Consider the following 22,243-nt stretch of genomic DNA (forward strand, 5'->3'; position numbering starts at 1 on the left):
TGATTTCAGCTATTTAAATCTGAAATTTCACGATGTTGTAATTGTAGGGGTCCTGACCCAAAAAGGAGTTGTGGGGTAGAGGTCATAATGTTGTTGTAGGTGGGGTTGTGGTACTGCTACCCTTACTTCTGTGCTGCTGCTGGCGACAGCACTGCATTCAGAGCTGGGCAACTGGAGCCGCCAGCAGCAGCACAGAAGTAAGGATGGCATGGTATGGCATTGCCACCCTTACCTCTGCACTGTTGCTGGCGGGGTGCTGCTTTCAGAACTGGGCGCCTGGCCAACAGCTGCCACTCTCCGGCCGTCCAGCTCTGAAGGCAGTGCAAAAGTAAGGGTGGCAATACCATCACCTCACCCCCATAAAATAACTTTGCGATGCCCCTGCAACTCCCTTTTGGATCAGGACCCCTACAATTACAACACCGTGAGAAATGCTGGTCTCCTCCATGAAATCTGTATAGGATAGAGTAAAAGCACACACAAGACCAGATTTTACGGTCCATGATGTGTTTTTCATGGCCGTGAATTTGGTAGGGCCCTACCCATAGGTGGTTCATTGTGGCTGCCACTGTATATAAATGTTCTTGATGGATCAAAGGATTTTCTTAGGGGCATTGGTTGTTGCTATCAGGGTTATAGGCATGAAGGTTAGGGTTCAGATTACGCATCTGTGGACACTTATGTTTTATGGAGATTGAAATAATGGCTTTTCCATTCTGCCTGTCACCAGGGAGGGATAGGTTGGCATTTGAATCTGCCAAGGGTCATTATTCTTGGCATGAGTAAATCTGCTTTGAAGACAGATAACTAACCCTCAGCTTAATGTGTGGTCTTAGGCATTTTAAATGTGCTGTTCTATTTTGTTACCGTTCCTTATTTCAGTAATTATATCTTGTTAAACTGTGTGGGGCCTATTTGTCCAGACCTTGTGCAGACACTGTGAAATTAACTTTCTTACCCTCCAACGTGAGTTGGACTGAAGTGACACTTTCAAAAGCCTTGCAGTTGAACCTCCTGCCTGTGGTGCCCATTCTGTTGAAGAAAAAGGGTGCATGAAGATTTAGTAAGGTAATTTCTGCTTAATTGCTCTGTTGTTGAAGGGAGACTCGAAATCTGACATGCTGTGGGGGTAGATGAGGTATGGTATCTATTCTATCTGATATTTTGCATATATAAGAGGTACAACTGTATCAAGAAAAGGTCTGGAAGGTTCAAAAGAAGGTTGGATGGAGGGAAGAGATGGCCTGGTGCTCTGTAGAAGCTAGGGAATTGCTTCAAGTGGAAGCAGTTACGTTTAAAGAGGGAGACCTCGGTGGAGAGGGCATGAACAGGCTGAGTGCCTGAGGCAGCTATGTTCTGATGTGGATAAGTTTTTAATAGCTTGCAGTGACTGAGAATAAGAAAAAAATAAAATTTCTTCCTTTTCCCCCTGCCCCTAAGCAGCAGCCTTGAGGATAGAATAGAGACTAGATTGGAAAGTCCCTTTAGGAACACCTGATGCTAGAAGTAAAAGTGAATCCCCTGCTGTTACCTTTTAATGGCTTTTGAACTGGTCCTTGTACCCCAAGATGGTTGGTCTCTGCCTCTTTCCTGACACATGCATTTAATTTTTAATTTGCAAGGCATTTGCTTATTTATTTTTCATTGGTCCTGATAATAATTCTAAGCCATTAGAGGAGAAAATTGTATTCAAAAATGCTGTTTCACACTTTATTTGTTTGATGATTTAGAGTGATAGAAAACAGCACATTTGCTGGCTTTTATAGTATGATAATTATTCACATCCATCAAGCCATTCCAGGGGAATAAACAAAACACTAAGAAAATTACACTATTAATAGCATCCTCCATCGCAAATATGCGGGATCTTTTTCATGCTTTCATCTTAAGGATAGAAAGGGGATTGTCCAGTTAAACTCTCTCTCTCTCTCTCTTCAAAGGGGGAAGAACCCACCTCTGTATAGAAATGACTGTGACAGGTTGGATCACAGACCCCCCCCTTGGGAGCTGCCAACTGATGTGCAAAGACTACTTCTATTCCTGTTTTCCCTGCCAGCTCAGGACTTCAGCACCCTATCTTGCTGAGCCAGACACTCCCATTTGCTCCAACACAGACCCAGGGTTTGAATTACTTGCCCCAAAGCTGCAGGTTAACCTGAAAACAGCTCACGGAAGTGTGCTTGTCTTTAGCACTCAGATGCCCAACTCCCAATGGGATCTAAACCCAAATAAATCTCTTTTAAACTCATAAATTGTTCACCCTCTATAACACTGATAGAGAGAGATGCACAGTTGTTTGCTCCCCCAGGTATTAATACATACTCTGAGTTAATTAATAAGGAAAAAGTGATTTTATTAAATACAGAAAGTAGGATTTAAGTGGTTTCAAGTAGTAACAGACAGAACAAAGTAAGTCACCAAGCAAAATAAAATAAAATGCACAAATCTATGTCTAATCAAACTAAATACAGATAACCTTACCCTCAGAGATGCTTCAGTAAGTTTTTTCCTCAGACTGGACACCTTCCAGGCCTGGGCACAATTCTTTTCCCTGGTACAGCTTTTGTTCCAGCTTAGGTGGTAGCTAGGGGATTTTTCATGATGACTTTCCTCTCTCTCTTTGTTCTGTTCCACCCCTTTATATATCTTTTGCATAAGGCGGGAACCCTTTGTTCCTCTGGGTTTCCACCCCCCCCCCCCACTGGAAAAGCACCAGGTTAAAGATGGATTCCAGTTCAGGTGACATGATCACATGTCACTGCAAGACTTCATTACCCACTTGCCAGCACACACACATACAGGAAGACTTACAGGTAAAACAGAGCCATCTGCAGACAATGGTTCTGGTTAATGGGAGTCATCAAGATTCCAAACCACCATTAATGGCCCACATTTTGCATAATTACAATAGGCCCTCAGCGTTATATTTTATATTTCTAGTTTTAGATACAAGAGTGGTACATTTATACAACTAGGATGATCACTCTTAGTAGATTATAAGCTTTGTAATGATACCTTAACAAGACACCTTTTGCATGAAGCATATCCCAGTTACATTATATTCACTTATCATATTTTTATAAAACCATATAAACTGCAACGTCACAATGACAGTCTAACACAACTTCAGCATTTGAGTGAGCACCTCCTGAACCTGAGATCCTGAATTTTTTTGTCAATAAATGAGGCCAGAATCAGGTTTTGGAGAGACCCTATGACTCTGAACACCACATTAGAACGAGCCTTAATAAGGTATTCTGGAATCCTGAAGCATTGGTTGGGAGGAGATCTCTCTCATCTTGGTACACTGGGTAAAACTGAGACCATTTCAGTGATCCCTTTTGAGTCCCCTCAGATGTCTTCTCAAGAGCAGAATCAGTCTATAAAAAGGGGTTGTTCTTATTGAGGGTTATTAAAATAGTTTATGCTGCCACCATCCCTTCTGTTTAGTTTTGAAGCTGTTCAGTGCAGAGTGGAAAATCCCTGCTCCCTAATCTGTAATGGCTCAGTGTAGCATCATATCAAGGTTAGATCAAAGTTAGGCTGATTATTCCCTTAACTTTTGGTTGTACTCAGTGTGAGCTATTCACAAAGCTGCTTCTGTCAATAGTGAAGCATCTGATAATTGTCAAGAATGATACTTCCTGCTGATTATAGCTCAGCTCAGGATCCTTTCAGGATACCAGGGGTTCTTTTGGTCAGATAAGCTAAAAATCTCAGTACCTGTCTGATGAAGTGGGCGGGGCTTTAGCCCACGAAAGCTTATGCTCAAATAAATTTGTTAGTCTCTAAAGTGCCACAAGTACTCCTCGTTCTTTTTGTCTGCCCCTTGTAAATCTTTTTGTCTCTGTCTGATTTTTTTTTTTAAATAAATTCAACCATGTTCATAATTGAAGGGGTAGAAAAAATACTCAGGAGGAGAGAATTACACTGCATAGTAAACTGGAGAGATCAGAACAGTGAGAGCTGCAGACAACAAGGAAAAAGTCAGTACTAACAACTGTAAATACTTATCAGTGAGGGAAAATAAACAATACAGATACAAAATAGTTGAGTTTTCACCAAGCAGCTATAACCATTGCATTAAAGCAGGTTTATTTTGATCTTGTTTCCTTAAGACTGTGCGCTATTTTTAATTTTTCCTGTAACTTGGCGCTACAGTTGCTAGAGGAAAGCTGTGGGATTGTGAGAAGCATAATAAGTCAAAAGGGTAAGGTGAAACTTAGACTTTGTCTACACTGCCAAGTTGTCAACTCAAATTTTGTCTTTCACGGGTGCTTAAAAAAGCACCCTCGCCCCCGGAAAGACACGAGTTTTTTGCCGTGGCAAGTGGCAGTGTGAACGCGGCTTTGTTGGCAGGAGCGCTGTCCTGCCGACAAACTGAATGCCGCTCGCGGGGGTGGAAGTATTTTGTCTGCAAAAGTGATGACAAAGTGCTGACAAGCGTTTACACACACTGACTTAGCAACAAGGCTGTGTCGACACAGCCCTGTCGCTAAAAGCTGCGTGGTGTAGACAAGCCCTTAAGTTCCTTGGGGCAGGGAATATGTCTCTTGTGTGTTCAAGACCTTGTACAATGGGGTCCTGGTCCCTGATGGGGCCTGTAGGCATTATAACAATACAAATAGTAAGCTCTAAGGAAGAATAGGGAATAACTACAACTCCAGAGATATTTGCATAAAAAGAAACCTATATGTACAAGAAAACTAGTAAAATTTGTATCAAAACTTCAGAGACTAGACGGTTCAGAGGAATGGTAATGGGTAGAATCTTTTATCTCAGGGTGAGCATTTCACTGCTAACCCATGTTGAATTTGGCTGTAAGTTACCAAGTTGCAGATTTTAGTGGCCTGTATGACAAAAGTTTGGGTTTCAATGGAGTTGGGAGTGGACAGGTGAGGACTAACTGGCACTAATCTTTCTGGCAGCCTCAACAGAAGAACCAGCAACTGAATTGACATAGAAACTGAGCTCCCCTTTCATCCCTAAAAACAGGCTCTGGCAAGTCAGGATTGAAGCACATTGATAGAACAGTGTGGAGAAGTTCGCACTTCTCCTTCCTGTGTTGTACCTGTACAATAAACAAAGGACATAACCACAAAGATATGGCACCTTTTGGACACAATACATTTAGACAGTCAAAATACTGAAACAGAGATGTATTCTTAATACTTTAAAGAACTGAGCAAACCAACTCCTTCACCTTTCCATGCTCATCCTGGATTTTCTTCCAGTTCTTGTCCTTCTCACAGATTTTCACTCCAGTTGTGTATATCTTGGAGAATGCCCCTTCTTTGAAGAAGAATTTCTGAAAGAGAGAACTTTTTTTCTTTCATTTTCTCCTTTCAAGAACTTTAAGTTCTAGCTACCCAAACACAATCCCACTACTACTACTTTAAATTTAAATAGCAGCTTTTTTTCAAGGTGCATCTGTTTCGGTTTACAACTTTCCAAAAGATGAAGGAACATATATTCTGCTGCTATCTGATAAAGAGTGCAGAAATTTCACCTCTGAAAGAATAGAATCCAGGTGAAACAGCTCTGAAGCCTTAGACTGATGGGGTGATTGAGTGGACAAAAGGGGACAAATCAGAGAAGCTGCACAGATAAGTAACAAAAAAGCAACCTTAACAGAGGGCTAGATGTTGGGGGATGGGCTCTGGAATGGAAAATTTACACTAGGGACATAAGAGCAACCAAAGGGAAAATGGGGAAATCTGTTCAACATCTCTGATGTCTATGCACAAATGCAAGGAGTATGGGGAATAAACAGGAAGAACTGGAAGTATTAATACAGAAACTAAATTATGACTTAATTGGCATTATTGATAATGGGATAAATCTCATGACTGGAATATTGGTTCAGAGGGGTATAGCTTATTCAGGAAGGACAGGCAGAGAAAAAAGGGAGGAGGTTTGCATTATACATCAAGAATATTTGTTCTGAGGTCCAGAACGAGGTGAGGCAGACCACTTGAAAGGGGGGGAAAAAAACAGGAGCAACGTCATGGTAAGATTCTGCTATAGACCTCCAAATTAGGAGGAGGTGGAGGATGAGGCATTTCTAGAACAAGTAACAAAAATATTAAAAAAAACAAGACTGATAGTAATGGAGAATTTTAACTACCCAGATATCCGTTGGAAAAGTAATACAGCAAAACACAAAATGTCTACGGGAAAAACTTCGTTTCAGAAGGTGGAGGAAATAACCAGAGGGACAGCTGTTTTAGACTTGATTCTGATTAATGGGTTTGAAGGTTGAAGGCCATTTGAGTGAAAGTGAACATCCAAGGATAAACTTCATGATTCTAAGGAAAGGAAGGAGTGAGAGCTGCAGAATAAGGAGAATGGACTTCAAAAATGCAGACTTCAGTAATTTCAAAGAACTGATAGGTAAGGTCCCATGGGAGGAAAATCGAAGGGGAAAAGTAGTTCAGGAGAGCTGTCAGTTTCTCTGAGACAGTATTAATGGCACAACAGCAAACTATCCCAGTGTGAAGGACAGTTAGGAATAGGGGCCAATATGTCTGCATCAGAAACTCTTAAATGACCTGAAAAGAGGGAATGTTACAGAAAGTGGAAACATGGTCAAATCGCTAAGGATTGGGTACAAAAGACTAACACAAGCATGTAGGGACAAGATTAGAAAGGCAAAGGTATGAAATGAGTTACACCTAAAAAGGGACCTAAAAGGCAATAAGAGGTTGTATAAATGTTAGGTACAAGAGAAAGACAAAGGAAAGTGTAGGTCCACTACTTAGCAGGGCAGGAGAGCTAATAACTGATCATATCAAGAAGGCTAAGATATTTGTTGTCTATTTTGCTTCAGTCTTCACTAAAAAGATTAATTGTGACCAGATACTTAACATAATATTAACAACAAAGGAGAAGGACCATATGCCAAAGTAGGGAAAGAACAGGTTAAAGAACACTTAGTTAGATGTATTCAAGTCAGAAGGGCCTGATGAAGTTCATCCTAGGGTACAGAAGGAACTTAGCTGAAGCAATCTCAAAACTGTTAGCAATTATCTTTGAGAATTCCATGGAGGATGGGAGGAGTCCGAGTTGTCTGAAGAAGGGCATGCATAGTACCTGCCTTTAAAAAGGGAACAAAGAGGATCCGGAGAATTATAGTCCAGTCAGCCTGACTTTGATACCTGGAAAGATACTGGAACAAGTTTTTAAACAATCGATTTTGTAAGCGCCTTGAAAATAATAGGGTTATAAGTAATAGCCAGCATTGATTTGTTAAGAACAAATCATGCCAAACCAACCTAATTTCCTCCTTTGACAGGGTTACTGGCCTAGTGGATGGGGTGGGAGGCAGAATTCTAGACACCATATATCTTTATTTTTAGTAAGACTTTAAACATTGTCTCACAACATTCTTATAACAAATTTGTGAAATGTGACCTAGATTAAATTACTGTAAAGCGGGTGCGGAACTGATTGAAAGAGTGTAGTCAGAGGAGTTATCAATGTTTTGCTGTCAAACTGGAGGATATATCTAGTGGGGTCCCACAGGGGTCTGTCCTAAGTCCAGTACTATTCTATATTTTGATTAATGACTTGGATAAAGGAGTGGAGAGTGTCCTCATAAAATTTGCAGATGATACCAAACTAGGAGGGGGTGCTAGGACTTCGCAGGACAGGATTAGAATCCAAAATGACTGACAAATTGGAAAATTGGTTTGATATGAACAAGATGAAATGCAAATAAAAACAAAATACTACATTTTGGGAGGAAAAAAATCAAACCAACAGCTATAAAATTGGGAATAACTGTCTAGGCGGTAGTACTGCTGACGGGTATCTGGAGGTTATAGTGGATCGCAAATAGAATATGAGCCAACAATGTGATGCAGTTGCAAAGTTTGTTATCATTCTGGGGTGTATTAATAGGATTGTTGTATATAAGACCACAGGGGGTAATTGACCTGCTGTACTCAGCAATGCTGAGGGCTCATCTGGAGCGTTGTACCACTCTTTAAGAAAGATCTGGAGTCTGTTCGGTTTGTCCACAGGAGAGCAACACAAATGATAAAAGGTTTAGAAAACCTGCCCTATGAGAAAAGATTTAAGAAACTGCATGTTTAGTCTTAAGAAAAGACAAATGAAGTGTGACCTGAAAATAGTTTTCAAATACGTTAAGGGCTGTTATAAAGATGATGGTTAGCATGTCCACTGAAGGCAGGCCAAGAAATAATAGGATTATGTTGCAGCAAGGGAGATTTAAGTTAGATATTAGGAAAATTTTTCTAACTATATGAATAGTGAAGCAATGGAATATGCTTCCAAGGGTACGTCCAGACTACCCGCCGTATCGGCGGGCGGCGATCGATTTATCAGGGATCAATATATCGCATCTTAACGAGACACGATATATCGATCCCCGAGCGGCGGTAGCGGAGCCGCGGCCGTCAATCCCGCGCCATGTGGACCCCAGGTAAATCGATCTAAGATGCTTCGACTTCAGCTACGCTATTCACGAAGCTGAAGTTACGTATCTTAGATCGATCCTCCCCACCTCCCCCTCAGTGTAGACCAGCCCCAAGAGAGGTTGTGGAATCCCCGTCATCAAGAGGTTTTAAGAACAGGTTAGACAGACACCTGTCAGGGATGGTCTAGGTCCTGCCTCTGTGCATGGGGCTGGACTGGATGATCTTTCAAGATTCCTTTCAGCCCTACATTTCTATGATTTTATTAGATTTCACACTGCTTTTGAGGGGGCCAATTCCCTTAATTGTCAATGCAGGACTCTATCTGTTGACAAATCTTATTCCTGAAAGAAGCACATATTCAGAGCTCCAACACTTTATTTGGTGTTACTTTTGATTAGAGGGTTTAATGAAACCCTTCCTGTCTGTCTCTTGCAATCTGCATCTGCCCATCATAGAAGTGGCTAGTTCAGTGGCCAGAAGAGACATGTAATTTTAACTCACGATTGGTATGTGTGGCTTGCAAAGGAAGACATAGGGAATGGAATTGTCCCTGTTCTGGGAAAGGTCTAATAAGATCTTTATAGAGTGCCAGACACTGTATTATGCTAAATACACTTACTTGTCTTCATACCTTCAGTGAGAGTTGCTTTAGGACCCACGAGTTGCCAACATAAAAAAAAAGGCCCTTTTTGCTCTAAAATAAATGGCCATCTCTTACTGTTAACCTGTGTGCCCTACAGGATGCTTCTCTAGAGAGGTGGAGGCAACTGGTCCACCAAAGCAGAAAACTAGAGAGATGATAGAGGTGTACAACTGTTATCTCTCAAAACTTGCTGTGGCCACTTATTGGTCAGATGAATAAATCCTGCAATGCTGAAGGGGTTTTGGAGCAACTTGCAGAAGCTATGTCTATGTCTACACTTAAAACACTACAGCGGCAGCACTGTAGCTGCACTGCTGTAGCACTTCAGTGTAGACACTTATGGCTGTGTCTACACTACAGCTGGGATCGAGGTGCTGAGACCACTGGCGGTCGATTTAGCGGGTCTAGTGAAAATCCGCCAAATTGACAGCAGATCGCTTTCCAGTCGAACCCTGTACTCTACCCCCAACGAGAAGAGTAAGGTAAGTCGACGGGAGAGTTTCTCCCATTGACCTCCCGCGGTGTAGACCTTGCGGTAACTCAACCTAAGGTACGTCGACTCCAGCTATGTTATTCACGTAGCTGGAGTTGCGTAGCGTAGTTCGACTTACCGCGGTAGTGTAGACATAGCCTTATTACAGCAATGGGAAGGTAGGTAATCTACCTCCCCGAGAGGCTGTAGCTAGGTTGATGGAAAAATTCTTCCATTGAGCTTAACTTCATCTCTTAAGGGGTGGATTTTTCACACCCTGAGAGAGACAGCTATGCCGATGTAACTTTTCAGTGTAGACCAGCTTTGTTTCTGGGCCGTTGACATCTCTTTGTTTTGACACCTCATCCTGAGCTTAATGAATTAGTATTTTGATTTTCCATGACATTTTGATGTTTTAACCTGAGGACAAACATCAAAGCTATCTGTCTCTCAGGATGAGAACTAGAGTGCTTTAAATGTGAAATTAAATTACTGTTTAGCACTAGGTAGAAATCTCCAAGTGTTAGTGATGCAGGTGCCATGAGGAAGAGGATCATGTACAGAAAGTAATCCTGTTCTACCTGCAGAGATGGTGTATAGTAAAGCATCTGTCTTGGAAATTAAAAATGTTCTGTTGACCAGAGTCCAAGCTATGGGTACAGTACCTGAAACAAGTTACAGCAGCTGCTGTTGAAGGTTGTGTTTTTTTCAGCTACATCTGTCAAAGATTTTATCCCTAAAGCAATTGCCATTTTTCATAGTGCTAGCTAAGTGAATGCAGGAGGATAATGTCATTATTAGGCCATCTACGATGGCCAGACCTTTCACTGATATAATTACAGTAATTCTTTTGATTGTGGCCATTTCTAATCTTTCCGTCACCTCCTTTTTCTTCTGCCTTTTGATTGATAATTTCATGTCTGATCACATAGGCTTTGTTAGCTCAAATCTGCACAGTACTTACAGTTGAAAGGAAAAGTTTTCCTCTCTTTTGATCTTAAAACATAGCTGGCCAAATTCCCGCTACAAACACATCAGTGCAACCCTACTGAATTCAGTGGGATTGTGTTGGGTGTAACTGAAGGCAAAATTTGGCCTGCTTTTAATTCCACTGTGACCGATTTTGTTGCTTGCCAAGAGTAAATCTGTAAGATGGCACAGCACCTCTTCTTTGCAGTACTCTGATCAGAGTAGAAAGTTTTATAAATTTTGAACCAATTGTTGCACTGTGTGCACCTGCGAGTTTTGTGGTGGCAGGGATGTTGACCTATAGATGTTTACGCTTTAGTTTTTTGAGCGCACTGGAAATTCAGTTCTGCTGTGTTCCTATCCAAGCAACTCTTATTCAGGCTCTCTATGGACTCAGCTCAGCTTCTTGCAGGCTGCAGTTTCAGATAACACAATGACCATGTTTCAATGTATTAAACTTTTAACATCCTCTGGATTCAATTAATCTTATCTTTACAACTCCCAATTACAGGCACTAATTAAGTGAAAGTAGCATTGTAGACTGGGGATATTACATTAATCAGCAGCAGCCTTGTAGACATAAATTAGTTCTTTCCCAATCCTTCAGTATTTTCCCAGAAGGAATGGAATGTTTCATTTCCCATCTTTAAGGGACATTAATCCCACAAAGGAGTTTTGGATTAGGATTATTTTTATCACTTTTATGTAAGTGATAAATGGCCATTTAAAAAGAAAAGCTCCTAGCTTTATCCAAGACAAATGAAATTGTTTGATAATTATACAATTTAAAGTTCTGTCAAAAGGTACTGGGAGCACATTAATATCTTATTCTGTAATATTAAATGCTACATGGTGTTTTTCTTGGAAAATTGTGTTTTTTTTTTTTAAAGCTGCCAGTTTAAATCAGCTTAGGGGCTAAATCTTGAAGCACCGCCTGTTATCCTCTCTCCATTAGATCATGCACCTCCAGATTGCTATGTGCGGAAATTCACTTTGGTTCATACAAAGAAAGTTTGAAATATGACTTCCCCCCGTTACTCTTTGCAGTCTGGATAAATGACTCTCTTGTCTTAGAACTGAGGAACAATGTGAAGGGGACTGGCCTCTAGAAGGAATGTAGTCTTTCTAATGTAATTGGGAGTCCCCATAATAGGTAGAGCTGGTAGCACTGCTTATTAGGATTGCCCAACTCTTCCGGTTATAAGACACAGTTTTCAGTTGCCTATAATTTTACCAAACTTTAACCAACATAGGCAACCGAAATTGTGGCACGTCATAACTTCTAAATGATTGACTTTGTGACTGTGACCTTAATGTTCTTTTAATGTTTTTGGTGGTAGTACAGATATTAAGTATCTATTATGGCCCTCTCGGCCCCTTTCCCAAGAGAGGAGAGGCCCATTTCTAGCTCTGTGTAGCCGTTGATGATATTTGGCTAAGAAACAGGTAGGTACTTAGAACTGAACCATCCTCTCTTCTGTTTGAATAGAGGATTTTGTAACCCTTGGGACAATCTCATAGATCAAAAATAAGCATATAAATTACTGGGCTCCTGTCCCATATGTTCTGCTGAACTTTTGCCTATGTTGAGTGCCTAGATACTACTTAGATAAAGGCCATCTACATTCATAAAGTAGATATTTAGCCTAGAGCTTCTTATCAGTTAAGTTCAGTTTTATCTTGTATGCAACTTTTCTACTAAAGAACATTTAATTCATTCTCCATACTTGTTTACTCCTGGGCTTCGCTGCATTGTATCACCATTTTACCTCATTAAATCTAATTTAAAACCTTTCTCTTCTAGCTTATGAGTCACTCTCTGTGACATCTTGTGATGCTACATAATAATACTGCAGAAAAAAAGAACTCTTACGAAGTTGCCAAGAACTTCAGCTCCTTCAGTAACAATCTGGCTTTCCTCCTAGAATTGTATTCATGTTTTTATCAATACCTTTCACACTTCTACATTTTTTTGTTTGTACTTCCTTCTTTCATTTGCAGATTGGGGCTGAACTATAGTAGTGATGACATTCGCCCCCATCTGTTTCCATTCTGAGACTGTATTCTGATGTGAGATATGGCATTTATTTTCCTGATGAGTGTTTTTTGTTTTTTCCCTAGGTATGCCATACCACCAGAACACGGCAAGCGATTGGAACGCCTGGCAAAAGGTAAGCTTTAGCTGCCACTTTGTTAATGTTGCTGTTACTGAGACTGAATGTAGTTTAGAGCTGTGCAATGAATTTGCATTGGCTGTACTAGACCCAGAGTCATTGCTGTTGAGGGCTGAAACCTTGTTGTCTCATCACTAGTTCTGTAAACAGTAAATACTGGTGCAGCTGGCTTTTCATAGCCACACTTTCCTGACATACCAAGGCCAGACTAAAACTGATGATAAAACCTTTCATTTTGAGCTTTTGAGACCAAACCACTCTGTTGTCCTGGGCATGAATTTCAATCAGAAACCCAGCTTGCATCTCCATTTGCAATTGATGCCATGTTAAAGTCTGCCTTGGTGAGATGAGAGCTCTACTGATCCCTTTATGTGGAGGGCCATCACTAGAGCTTCTATGGCAGCTTCCCTTCCCCTACTGCTAGGAGAAACTCTGAAGGAGAATATTGTAGTATTTTTATTTTTTTTTGCTACCCTCACAAGTCTGTTAAATACAAACTGCGTTTGTATTGATTGTTGCTGAGCATTTTTAATTTAAAAAAAAAATGCTTACAAACTCAGTAATGGTGGATACAGGGGCTATAATTATTGGAGTTCTCTCTTCATGATGTATGTAATGACATGCATACCCTCTTTGGTGGCATTCCTGTTACTGTTTACTGGACAGATTCTCTCCTTTATAATAAACTTCATGTTAAAAAATAAAAAGATGCGGGGACACAACCAAGGCTAACTGCAACAATGGGGCGTGCTCTTCCTGAGTGTGCTGTATTCTAGAGCCAGTTATTTTCATCTGATTAAAAATCAGGGAACAGAAGGGGGAAGGGTAGCAAGGAATAGAGTTTGATATAGCCAAGTGATATTCAAGTGTAAGTTTTTTCAAGTGCATTGTGGAGTCAGAGCTCAAACATCGACAGAGCTGGGTCCCACAAAGCACTGTATCCCTTCAATTTAATAGGTCTTTCCCAGGCAAGTACCATGAAGTAACCTTATGCTTAATACCATGAAAAGAGTTCCCTTCATGTTCTGCTCTTAAATGTGTACTCTAGTCTTCCCAGTGACAGTTCATCCAGTTTTCCACTCTTTTTAGAATCGCTTAAAAGAGGAAGGTAGAACAGATGAGAAATGTTAGACAGTTTATTAATATGTAAAGAAAAAGGAGAGGACAAGTAACAGTGACATCTGCAACATGGTCACAGAATTCTTAAAGGGTAGCATCCTATCACATTTATTCTGTATGACTTAGATTTGAAAGGCCTTTGCTGATGGGATCCTATATTCCTTCTACCACCTCCTTCTATATAACCTTAAAGAGTTCCTGTGAGAGAATTTTGTGTGCCTTTTCTGTGATCATGAGAGCCTGTGCTCACTGAAACTAAGAATAGCCCCATAACAGAATCAGCAGGTCAAATCTGACATCCCTCACATTGCCATTGGATCACAAAAGCATCTTCCCTACTCTCCTGAGCTCCACTGATTCAGATACAATGGTTTATAGGTTTAACCCAGATCTTCTCTATATCCCTCCAAACCAGGAATTACCCCGTTTACAGGGTTTGCCCTGGAATCCTTGTGTTTTACAGGAATGGGTGTCTTCTCTTGTTAGATTCCATAACCCCCTGCAGGCTTTAGACATCTAAAGAGCTGCCTGCCAACTGAGCCTGTGAAATTGACAACAGGCTGACTGGGTGCATATGCATTGCCAAGGACCATTTCCAACCAGGCCTCTTGTACTTTGCTAGCCTCCCAGAGAGCCTCTCACCCTCAGCTGCTAAAACACTATTGTGTATACACACCTGCCTGACACGCCACTAAGGTTGGCCCACGTGCTGCTATCCACCTCCAGTGTATTATGGCACCAGCACCTCACTGGTGTGGATACAGCATAGCATCGCCATTTTGGGAAGTAATAGTGGTGTGGATTTTAAATGGGAGAAGACTAGTATGGGAAGCTCCTCTGTTTTAGTGACTGGCTCCAGAAAGGATATTTATCTCCCCCCTTCCCCCCCCACCCCCCCATGGAGTTCTATCTCTTTGTACTTACAAATATTATAGGCACACATGGCTCTGTAGAGTAGGGAGTCAGTACCAACCAAAGTCCCTGCTCTGGAATTACTAACTAAAAACCAAATCTCCCATTTAGTGAGGCAAGCTTTCAGCTATAGATTTCAAGCAGTCATTATCCTATAGATGTGTCTCCCTTGTTCAGTCATTATGCAAAAGAGGGTGGGAAAATAGACAGTCTGGAAAACTGTTTTCTATTCAGTTTTTAATCCGGTGCTAACCACCAAAATGCACTTATAATATTAACATTTCTCACGGATCGTCTTAACATTTTTACCGATCATGTCATACCAGAAAAAGTCAATCATGGGTCAAGACTAGTCTAAATGTGTATGGGCTTCCCAGGGGAAGGGAGTCTTGTTCTCTTGGCTTTTAAGAGCCATGTACACCAATGACACTATATAAACAGAGAGAACATGGTGAAAACAACTACCTGAGAAATTAGGGCTTCAAAGCAATTATGGATCATACAATTTTTGTCTGTGGTCATGTGTCAGGTTTCCTAGAAACTACCATTTCAGCCATCAAAAAAAAAAAAAAAAAAAAAGCCCATAAATGCAGATGTCCTATAGAAATGGAATTTTATACCAGACTAAAAAAAGTCAAGGGATATTTTCAAATTCTCTTTTGTAATATACTTTTTACTGACAGTGAGACAAAATCCAATGATATATTGCTAATGACCTGGTCTTTCATTTTGGACTCCTCCATTCCCCACCCACACCATCCCTTTAGTCCAGAAAAGAAAATGTCACTTTTTAAACATTCCCCCCCCCCCCCCCCCCGACTGGTGTGTCAATGGACTGTATTATGGAGATGTTTGGTACAGTGAAATGAGTTTGCGATTAATATGGAAAATGAATAGCTGAGCTATAAATGGGCTCTCTGGGAGAGTTGTGGAGCCCATGGAGAGAACGTTAATGTGTTGCCACGTTATTGGTGCTAATCACTTAAAATGTGCTCCTTTATTAGTAGCTTTAATGAGAGCCACTTAAACTGTGCATTAAAAAGAGGAACTGCAGAGAGGGACGACAAACTGGGTGGCAGGCAGTCATAATTCTAATTGAAATGCTTTTAGTGTTTTTAAAAAAAAATGTTGCCGGAATCCAGTAATCCTTTGCACTTTCTAAAACCTCCTCCAGTACATGCCATCAATTTAGTTTTGTTTCCAGGGCTCGGGTTATATTATCTCTCTCCCCCCCCCTCCCCCCGGTGTTTTTTCCCCTTCCACCCCTAATTTGGATTGGTTTAATCAGCCATCTGCAACAGGAAACATTGTCTAGAACAAAGGTTCTCAAACTTGGGGGTGGGCTCCCCTGGAAGTACAAAATGTATTGTAAAGGGGACGTGAAACGCTTTTTTTGGGGGGAGGGGGGGAAGTCACCTCACTGCTGCGCACATTTTACCCACAGCAGTGAATAACTAGCAAAGCTGATTCCTCCAGACATACCAGGTCCTCAGATGGCGCTGTGCATTTGACTGTTAAGCTTGCCTAGTATTATGCAAAGTCATTGCTGTGTGTGTGTTAGTCCATTTGCTACAACATGGTGTGCATTTCATTGTAAGCGCCGACCACAATCAGTTTTTGCTTTTGCTCTTATTACAATGGATTGTTGGTTCTGTTTGAACCAATGCTTTACTGTCTTTAATATTTAGTGAGAGTTGCATGTTGATTTTTTGTTTTAAATTGGTCTATGTACTTGTGTGGCATGAGGAGTGAGGGCGTAAAGTACTATAGGTGCAAAGAAGAGGTGTGTGTGATCAAATAAGTTTGAGAACAATGCAGTAGTGTTGTAAGTCCAGAAGGATAAAGGGCAGGCACATCAGTAGAAGACCAAGGAGGGTGACAAGCTTTACTGAGGCTTGTTATTTTTTATATTGTTAGTGCCTGAAGGCCTCGGTGAGGTTTGGGGGTTCCCATGGTGCTAGGTGCTATAAAAACATTAGGAGATATGGTCCCTGCCCTGAAGGGCTTAAGACAGTTTAAGATGAATGTATGTGACAAGCACTAGGAGGGAGGATGAGGGTAACAGTAATAAAATTAGTGGACAGTTCTTAAATGTGTGGGGTTTTGTTTCTCTTTTTACCCCTGCCCTAGGCATCATTCTGAAGTACGGCAATTATTGCCGTATGTGACCTCTGGCAAGTCACTTTGCCTCTGTGCCTCAGTTCTCCATTTGTAAAATAGAGATTCTAGCTCTTTCCTACCCCACAGAGGTGCTGTGAAGTTAAATCCATTAAAGATTGTGAGGCATGCTGATACTACGGTGATTGTGGGGCCGTATAAGGTAGACAACTTCTAAGAGTGAGGATGAACGTTTTGTTCTTAAATTTCAGACACTATATTTTTGGAAATGGGAATATATGTAGGCAGTGACCAGACAGTATTTGTGAGAGATCCTAGTTTAGGTTACCATACGTCCGTTTTTTCCTGGACATGTCCGTCTTTTTGGTAATCAAACCCCCGACCGGGGGGAACTGCCAAAAAGCCGAACAGGTCCGGGAAAAATACCGTCGGCCGGGCACTTCCCCTCCTGGGCTCCGGCGGCTGCCCGAAGCCGGTAGTGCTCGGGCAGCTCGGCTCTTAAACAGAGCCGAAGAGTCAGGGGAGGAGCACAGCAGCCGGAGCCCGGGAGGGGAAGTGCCCGGCCGGGGGAGCAGGGTCTGGAGGCATGGGGGCTGCCCAAAGCCCGAGCGCTACCAGCTTCACAGTTTGCCGGGCAGCCTCCAGACCCTGCACCCCCAGCTGGGTGCTTCCCCTCCCGGGCTCCAGCTGCGCTGGGGAAGCGCTGGCCGGGAGCGCAGAGCCTGGGGGCTGCCCGGCAAACCGTGAAGCCGGTAGCGCTCGGGCAGCCCTTTTCACGTGGCTGGGAGGGAGGAAGGGGAATGCGGGGCGCTCAGGGGAGGGGGCAGAGTTAGGACGGGACCGGGGGTGGGAAAGGGGTGGGGTCAGGGCCCCGTGGAGTGTCCTCTTTTTTTGTTTTTTAAATATGGTAACCCTATCCTAGTTAGTAATCACTTTCCTAGAGCTCAGTGTACAATATTTGAGCTGCAAACCTTATTGGCAGTGCTTTGTGGATAACCTGTAGCAGGTTGGAATATCCTAAGGTCTCAGGCCAGGAAAATCATAAGTTGCAGGGAAGATGGCTGACACTGGAATTTTGAGGCCCCTGATCATGTATTTCTGGGGAGCACTGATAAAGCATCAGTATGGCGCGAGATGAGGTGTCTTGCTCCCCTTCCGCTCTAGTTTTCAGTAGCGTTCAGGAGGCTGGTCTTCTCTTGCGAAAGGGTAATACTTGTTAGACTGCTATTTTAAGACCACTGTTGTCCCTGTCACTATTTTTTAGGCAATGAGGGCATTGCTACTTATCCTGCCGCAACCTGCAATTGTATACCTCTAGTTTCAACCGTCTACAAAATGTTTGGGCAGATTAACATTTTTGCTGTCTGTTTGTTGGTTAATGGGTGTATCTAGCTGGGAAAATCTGCCTGTGGTGATGTTTTGTTTTCCTCTGAATCCCTCTGCAGGATTTTTCCCAGGAAGCTCTCAGGGATGTGATGCCTTCCTTCGCCACAAGATGACCCTCATTTCACCCTCCATCTTGAAGAAATATGGCATCCCATTTGACCGGGTATGTACAGAGGCTGTTTTAAGAGAAGTCTGTAGGTTTGTTGACAGCCTGGGGCTTCTCTCCTCTGCTTAAAGGAAACCGTTTCAGGGCAGGCAGTCTGGGGAATAGAATACTTCATTTCTCAATGCATTGTTATGTAAACTATATACTATCAGTTAAAACCAGGTGGCTGTTTAAAAATTAGCATTCAGGGCTTGGCTGAAACAAATTTTTGTAAAGTACTTCTAGTACTCGAGTACCATCTTTCATCTGAGCATCCCAAAGCATTCTGCCAACATAAACATAAGGGTGGAGGTGGTGGTGGTGGTGGTGGTGTGTCTTATTAATTTTGTCCTTTTTCATCCTCTTTACGTCCCCATTTCTGAAGAGAATATTGCCACCATGCTTTCTTCTAAGTAAAGTAAGGATTTTGCTAGAGTTAGTGTCTGAGACAGAGTACAGAACTGAGTTGAAAGGCCCCCCCACGATACTTTGAGATGGAATTAATATCCGTTTGGAAATAAAAGATCCTGGCTCTTGTACAGCGTCAAGACTATGAATTCATTCAATTTGCTGCTCCAGAAGCTGCTTCATTTTTCCTAGCGAAAGGCTGTGATGAATGAAATTTGAAGTGCAATCATCTGACTTCTCAGATGGACTTGCTGTCAGTGCAGTGGAAGCTTGTGAGATGCAGTGTGACGCCTGTGGTTCAGCATCAGACATTTGACTGGGGCCCAGTTTGCGCACACTGGTCCATATTAAATTGCTGTTCATAAGAGGTCAGCAAACTTGAATCCTTAATGTGTTTTCATACTTTCACTTGTGGAGCCCAACTTTCACATGGAAGCACATAAATGCTTGATTTACACACCTAAACTCCAGTGGGAGTACCCAAATTTGGGATCTGAATATCCTCTTAAGATGCTCACAGTGTAAATTCACTGTCTTGAGAAAATAGATGGATGGGCTGGAGCAATATGTGGGGAATATGGGGTGTGTCCGAAGGTAATGCATAAGTGGCCGTTTGGGGAATTATTTATTCCTTTTGATAAAGAATTTTGGAAATTCACTGTCCCCGCTGCTTACCTTGAAATGTGAGTCCAGAGATCTTCAGAAGAGCATCTGGTTGCTTATTTTGGAGCCTAAATGGCAGTTGAGTTTTGAAAATCTGACTGTTAAGTTTTAGGGATTTCTCCTTTGCATTCCTTTGCACGCTTGTATAGGTTGAACTCTAGATCTTGCTTCTCACATTGTTGTTCTGATATCTTTGAGTTTAGAAGCTCAGGTCCCAGTGAACATAATCAGCTGAATTGAGCCTAAAGATTGGTCGCTGCTGCATCTCAGAATGGTGACAAAAATAAAAAATCAGGAACCTTGTACACCTTTTTGACTATCTTCTAGTAAGAGGAATTTGCCACTGTGTCCCTCGGTGTCATGCTGACCTACTGCAAAGAAGGAGCAGGAAATGGGGAAATAGTTTCTGATATTTCATTCAGGCAGCCTGCTAGGGCATTGTTTTTACCTCTGTCAAAGTCCAAAACTTAAAGTAAATATAAAAAAACCCCCACAAAATTTCAGTTAGTTGCATTTTCCAGCTTATGGTGTCTTCTGCGTTGCAAAACTGTTGCAATATGCCTGCTTTTCCGTTTACTTACTTGTTGGTGCAAAAATCGTATTGATGGCTAAAGAACATCCTAAGTGAATGGTTTCTGATCAATAGCTAAGCAAATATATAGTGGTGTTCTTGCAAGTCAGTTTGTAAAAGAAGGGTCTCTGTCTCTGTCTCTCTCTTAACTGATCCCAAGAAGTGTGTATTGAACAACATGATCATAGGGATAATACGGAAAGTGATTTCCAATTCACTGCTTGGTGAAAGGGCTTTTCCATCTTCTTAGCTGTTATTTGGGGGAGGGGGACAGGGGATAATTTGATTTGTGAAGAAAAACTGTGCAAGTGTCCGACAGACAAGGCTTTCTACTGAGTATATATAAAACCTAGTGAAATATGAGGGCAGTCTGTCTTGTGTCAGTGTTAGCAGAGTCAGTCTGTCACTGAATTCTATTAAAAGCCAAGAGAGACCAGCATAAAGAACAGCACTGTTTTGAAGACTGAACGCTCCCTTTAAAGGAGGGGGGGGGATTTTTAACAGTCTAAATCTCAGAAGCCTGACCTGCAGAAAGGGGTAAGGATGTGCTTTCATAACCGCTTCCCTTCTCCTCCTATGACTGAGGCACTCACTGAAAGGCCGTTAACAGTGAAGGGTTGTGGGGAGGACTTTTTAGTCTGAGCAGCCCACCTCTGGATGAATCCTAACCAGAAGTAGCAGCTTCAAATACAGTATTTTACAGGGAAAGACAAATGTTTTTTCTCTTCTTCTAAAAATACAGGCAGGATCCCTTCATCTAAATTCCTGGCAGACTTCAAACAAGTGAATACACACACATTTATAAATCTCTGTAATGGTATTTACTTCTGGAAAAAAAGCAGATCAATACTAGAGCTTTTTAATAATTAAAAATGTGTATTTCTGTAATCCCCTATTGATTTCTCCATTTATTCTGCAAGCTCTTGCAGAAGTCAGTAAATTCAGGGCTTTCTCCATGAGTGGCAGTTTGTGCTGGCTTTCCCTCAATAGTTATTACTTTTCTACATGGCCTATCCATCATCTTGAGTGCTTTCTAATTTATTGTTGGGATAATGTTGACAGCGGTGACATGGAGGACATACACTGTGGGCTTGAAATGAAGACACCAGGATGTAGATTTTCTGACAGGAACATAATCTTTCCGCCTTCTTAATTTAACAGTCTGCAGCTTTGCCTTGATTTATGAAGGGGTTGGTTGGGAGGATGCTCCATGAAGCTGGGTAGAGACCAGACTTGAGTTTCTCTCACTCAGAAAACCCACAGAATCCTCTTGGAACAGCTTTTGTTGTAATAGTCTTACTGTTAATTACATCAAAATAAAGAATTGAAAAGACAAGAAGGGGTTAGTATTTCAGTTCTGTGCAAACTCAGCATTACCACATTATTAGAAGTGGGAAACTTTCTTTAAAAATACTTTGTTGAATCCTTCCACAGACATTGATCCAGGTCTGTCCCTCTCTGATACTTCTCTAATTTAGTTCCCTCATATGCATTGTCTGTGTCCTACATCGGGTGAGCTGAGAAGAATAAAAATCCTTACATAACAGGAAGAGACATTCATATTGCAAGCAGTATTGTATGTGCAGCATACAACTCTTGTTTGGTGGTGAGGGTCCTAGTCAGATGACAGCCTTTAAGTACCAGTGTTCTGCACTATACTGCTCGAATGCAGTTTAGTCCAGATTGGACACTTCGATCTCCCAGTGATCTGAAGAAGGCAAGCAGTTTGAACATTCTTTTTAAACTTCTTTCCTCCACCTCCTTTCTGGCTGGTGCTTCATTTGTTTAATAAGTGGTGGATTAAGTTTTGAGGTGCAGTAGCTCTTCGTTTGAAAGGATGTTTGCATTGTTCATTGAGACAACCAGAAAGACCATTTTGAGTAGGGCTTTGCTAAGTAAGGGATGAATTGGGAATCTGCAACAGGGGGAATATTTTCTTTGTCCAGCTTTTCAAACATAAGTGTTTGTAGAACCTGGCTGACTTTAGCACCCCTTCCCCCATCCCTCTTTTTCCTTTATATCCGATTTTGATATTTCATGATTGTGTTGAAACTCATATGAAGCCTCAAAAGGTTGAATTTTTTTTAACTTGCAATCTTTTACTATCCAGGCATATTTTTAGTAATGGATAAAAGTTCCTAGAATCCTTTTTAGGCTGTGAACTGATGAGTTCCTCTTGATAGGAAGTATCTTGAGTATAACTGATAGCCACAGAACTACTC

At 41.6% G+C, this 22,243-nt stretch overlaps 1 protein-coding gene across 3 annotated transcripts in view; it reads left to right on the forward strand.

The window, feature by feature from the left end:
• Positions 1-22,243, forward strand: part of KDM4B (lysine demethylase 4B) — a 166,643-nt gene that overhangs the window by 65,056 nt on the left and 79,344 nt on the right. For all 3 annotated transcript variants that reach the window (XM_054013447.1, XM_054013446.1, XM_054013448.1), the window contains exons 6-7: positions 12,647-12,696; positions 18,294-18,397. In XM_054013447.1, the coding sequence (XP_053869422.1) occupies positions 12,647-12,696; positions 18,294-18,397 (154 nt within the window). The remainder of the gene's footprint in view (positions 1-12,646; positions 12,697-18,293; positions 18,398-22,243) is intronic.

This window comes from Malaclemys terrapin, chromosome 24 (genome assembly GCF_027887155.1).
Source record: "Malaclemys terrapin pileata isolate rMalTer1 chromosome 24, rMalTer1.hap1, whole genome shotgun sequence".
In the NCBI taxonomy this organism is placed as follows: Eukaryota; Metazoa; Chordata; order Testudines; family Emydidae; genus Malaclemys; species Malaclemys terrapin.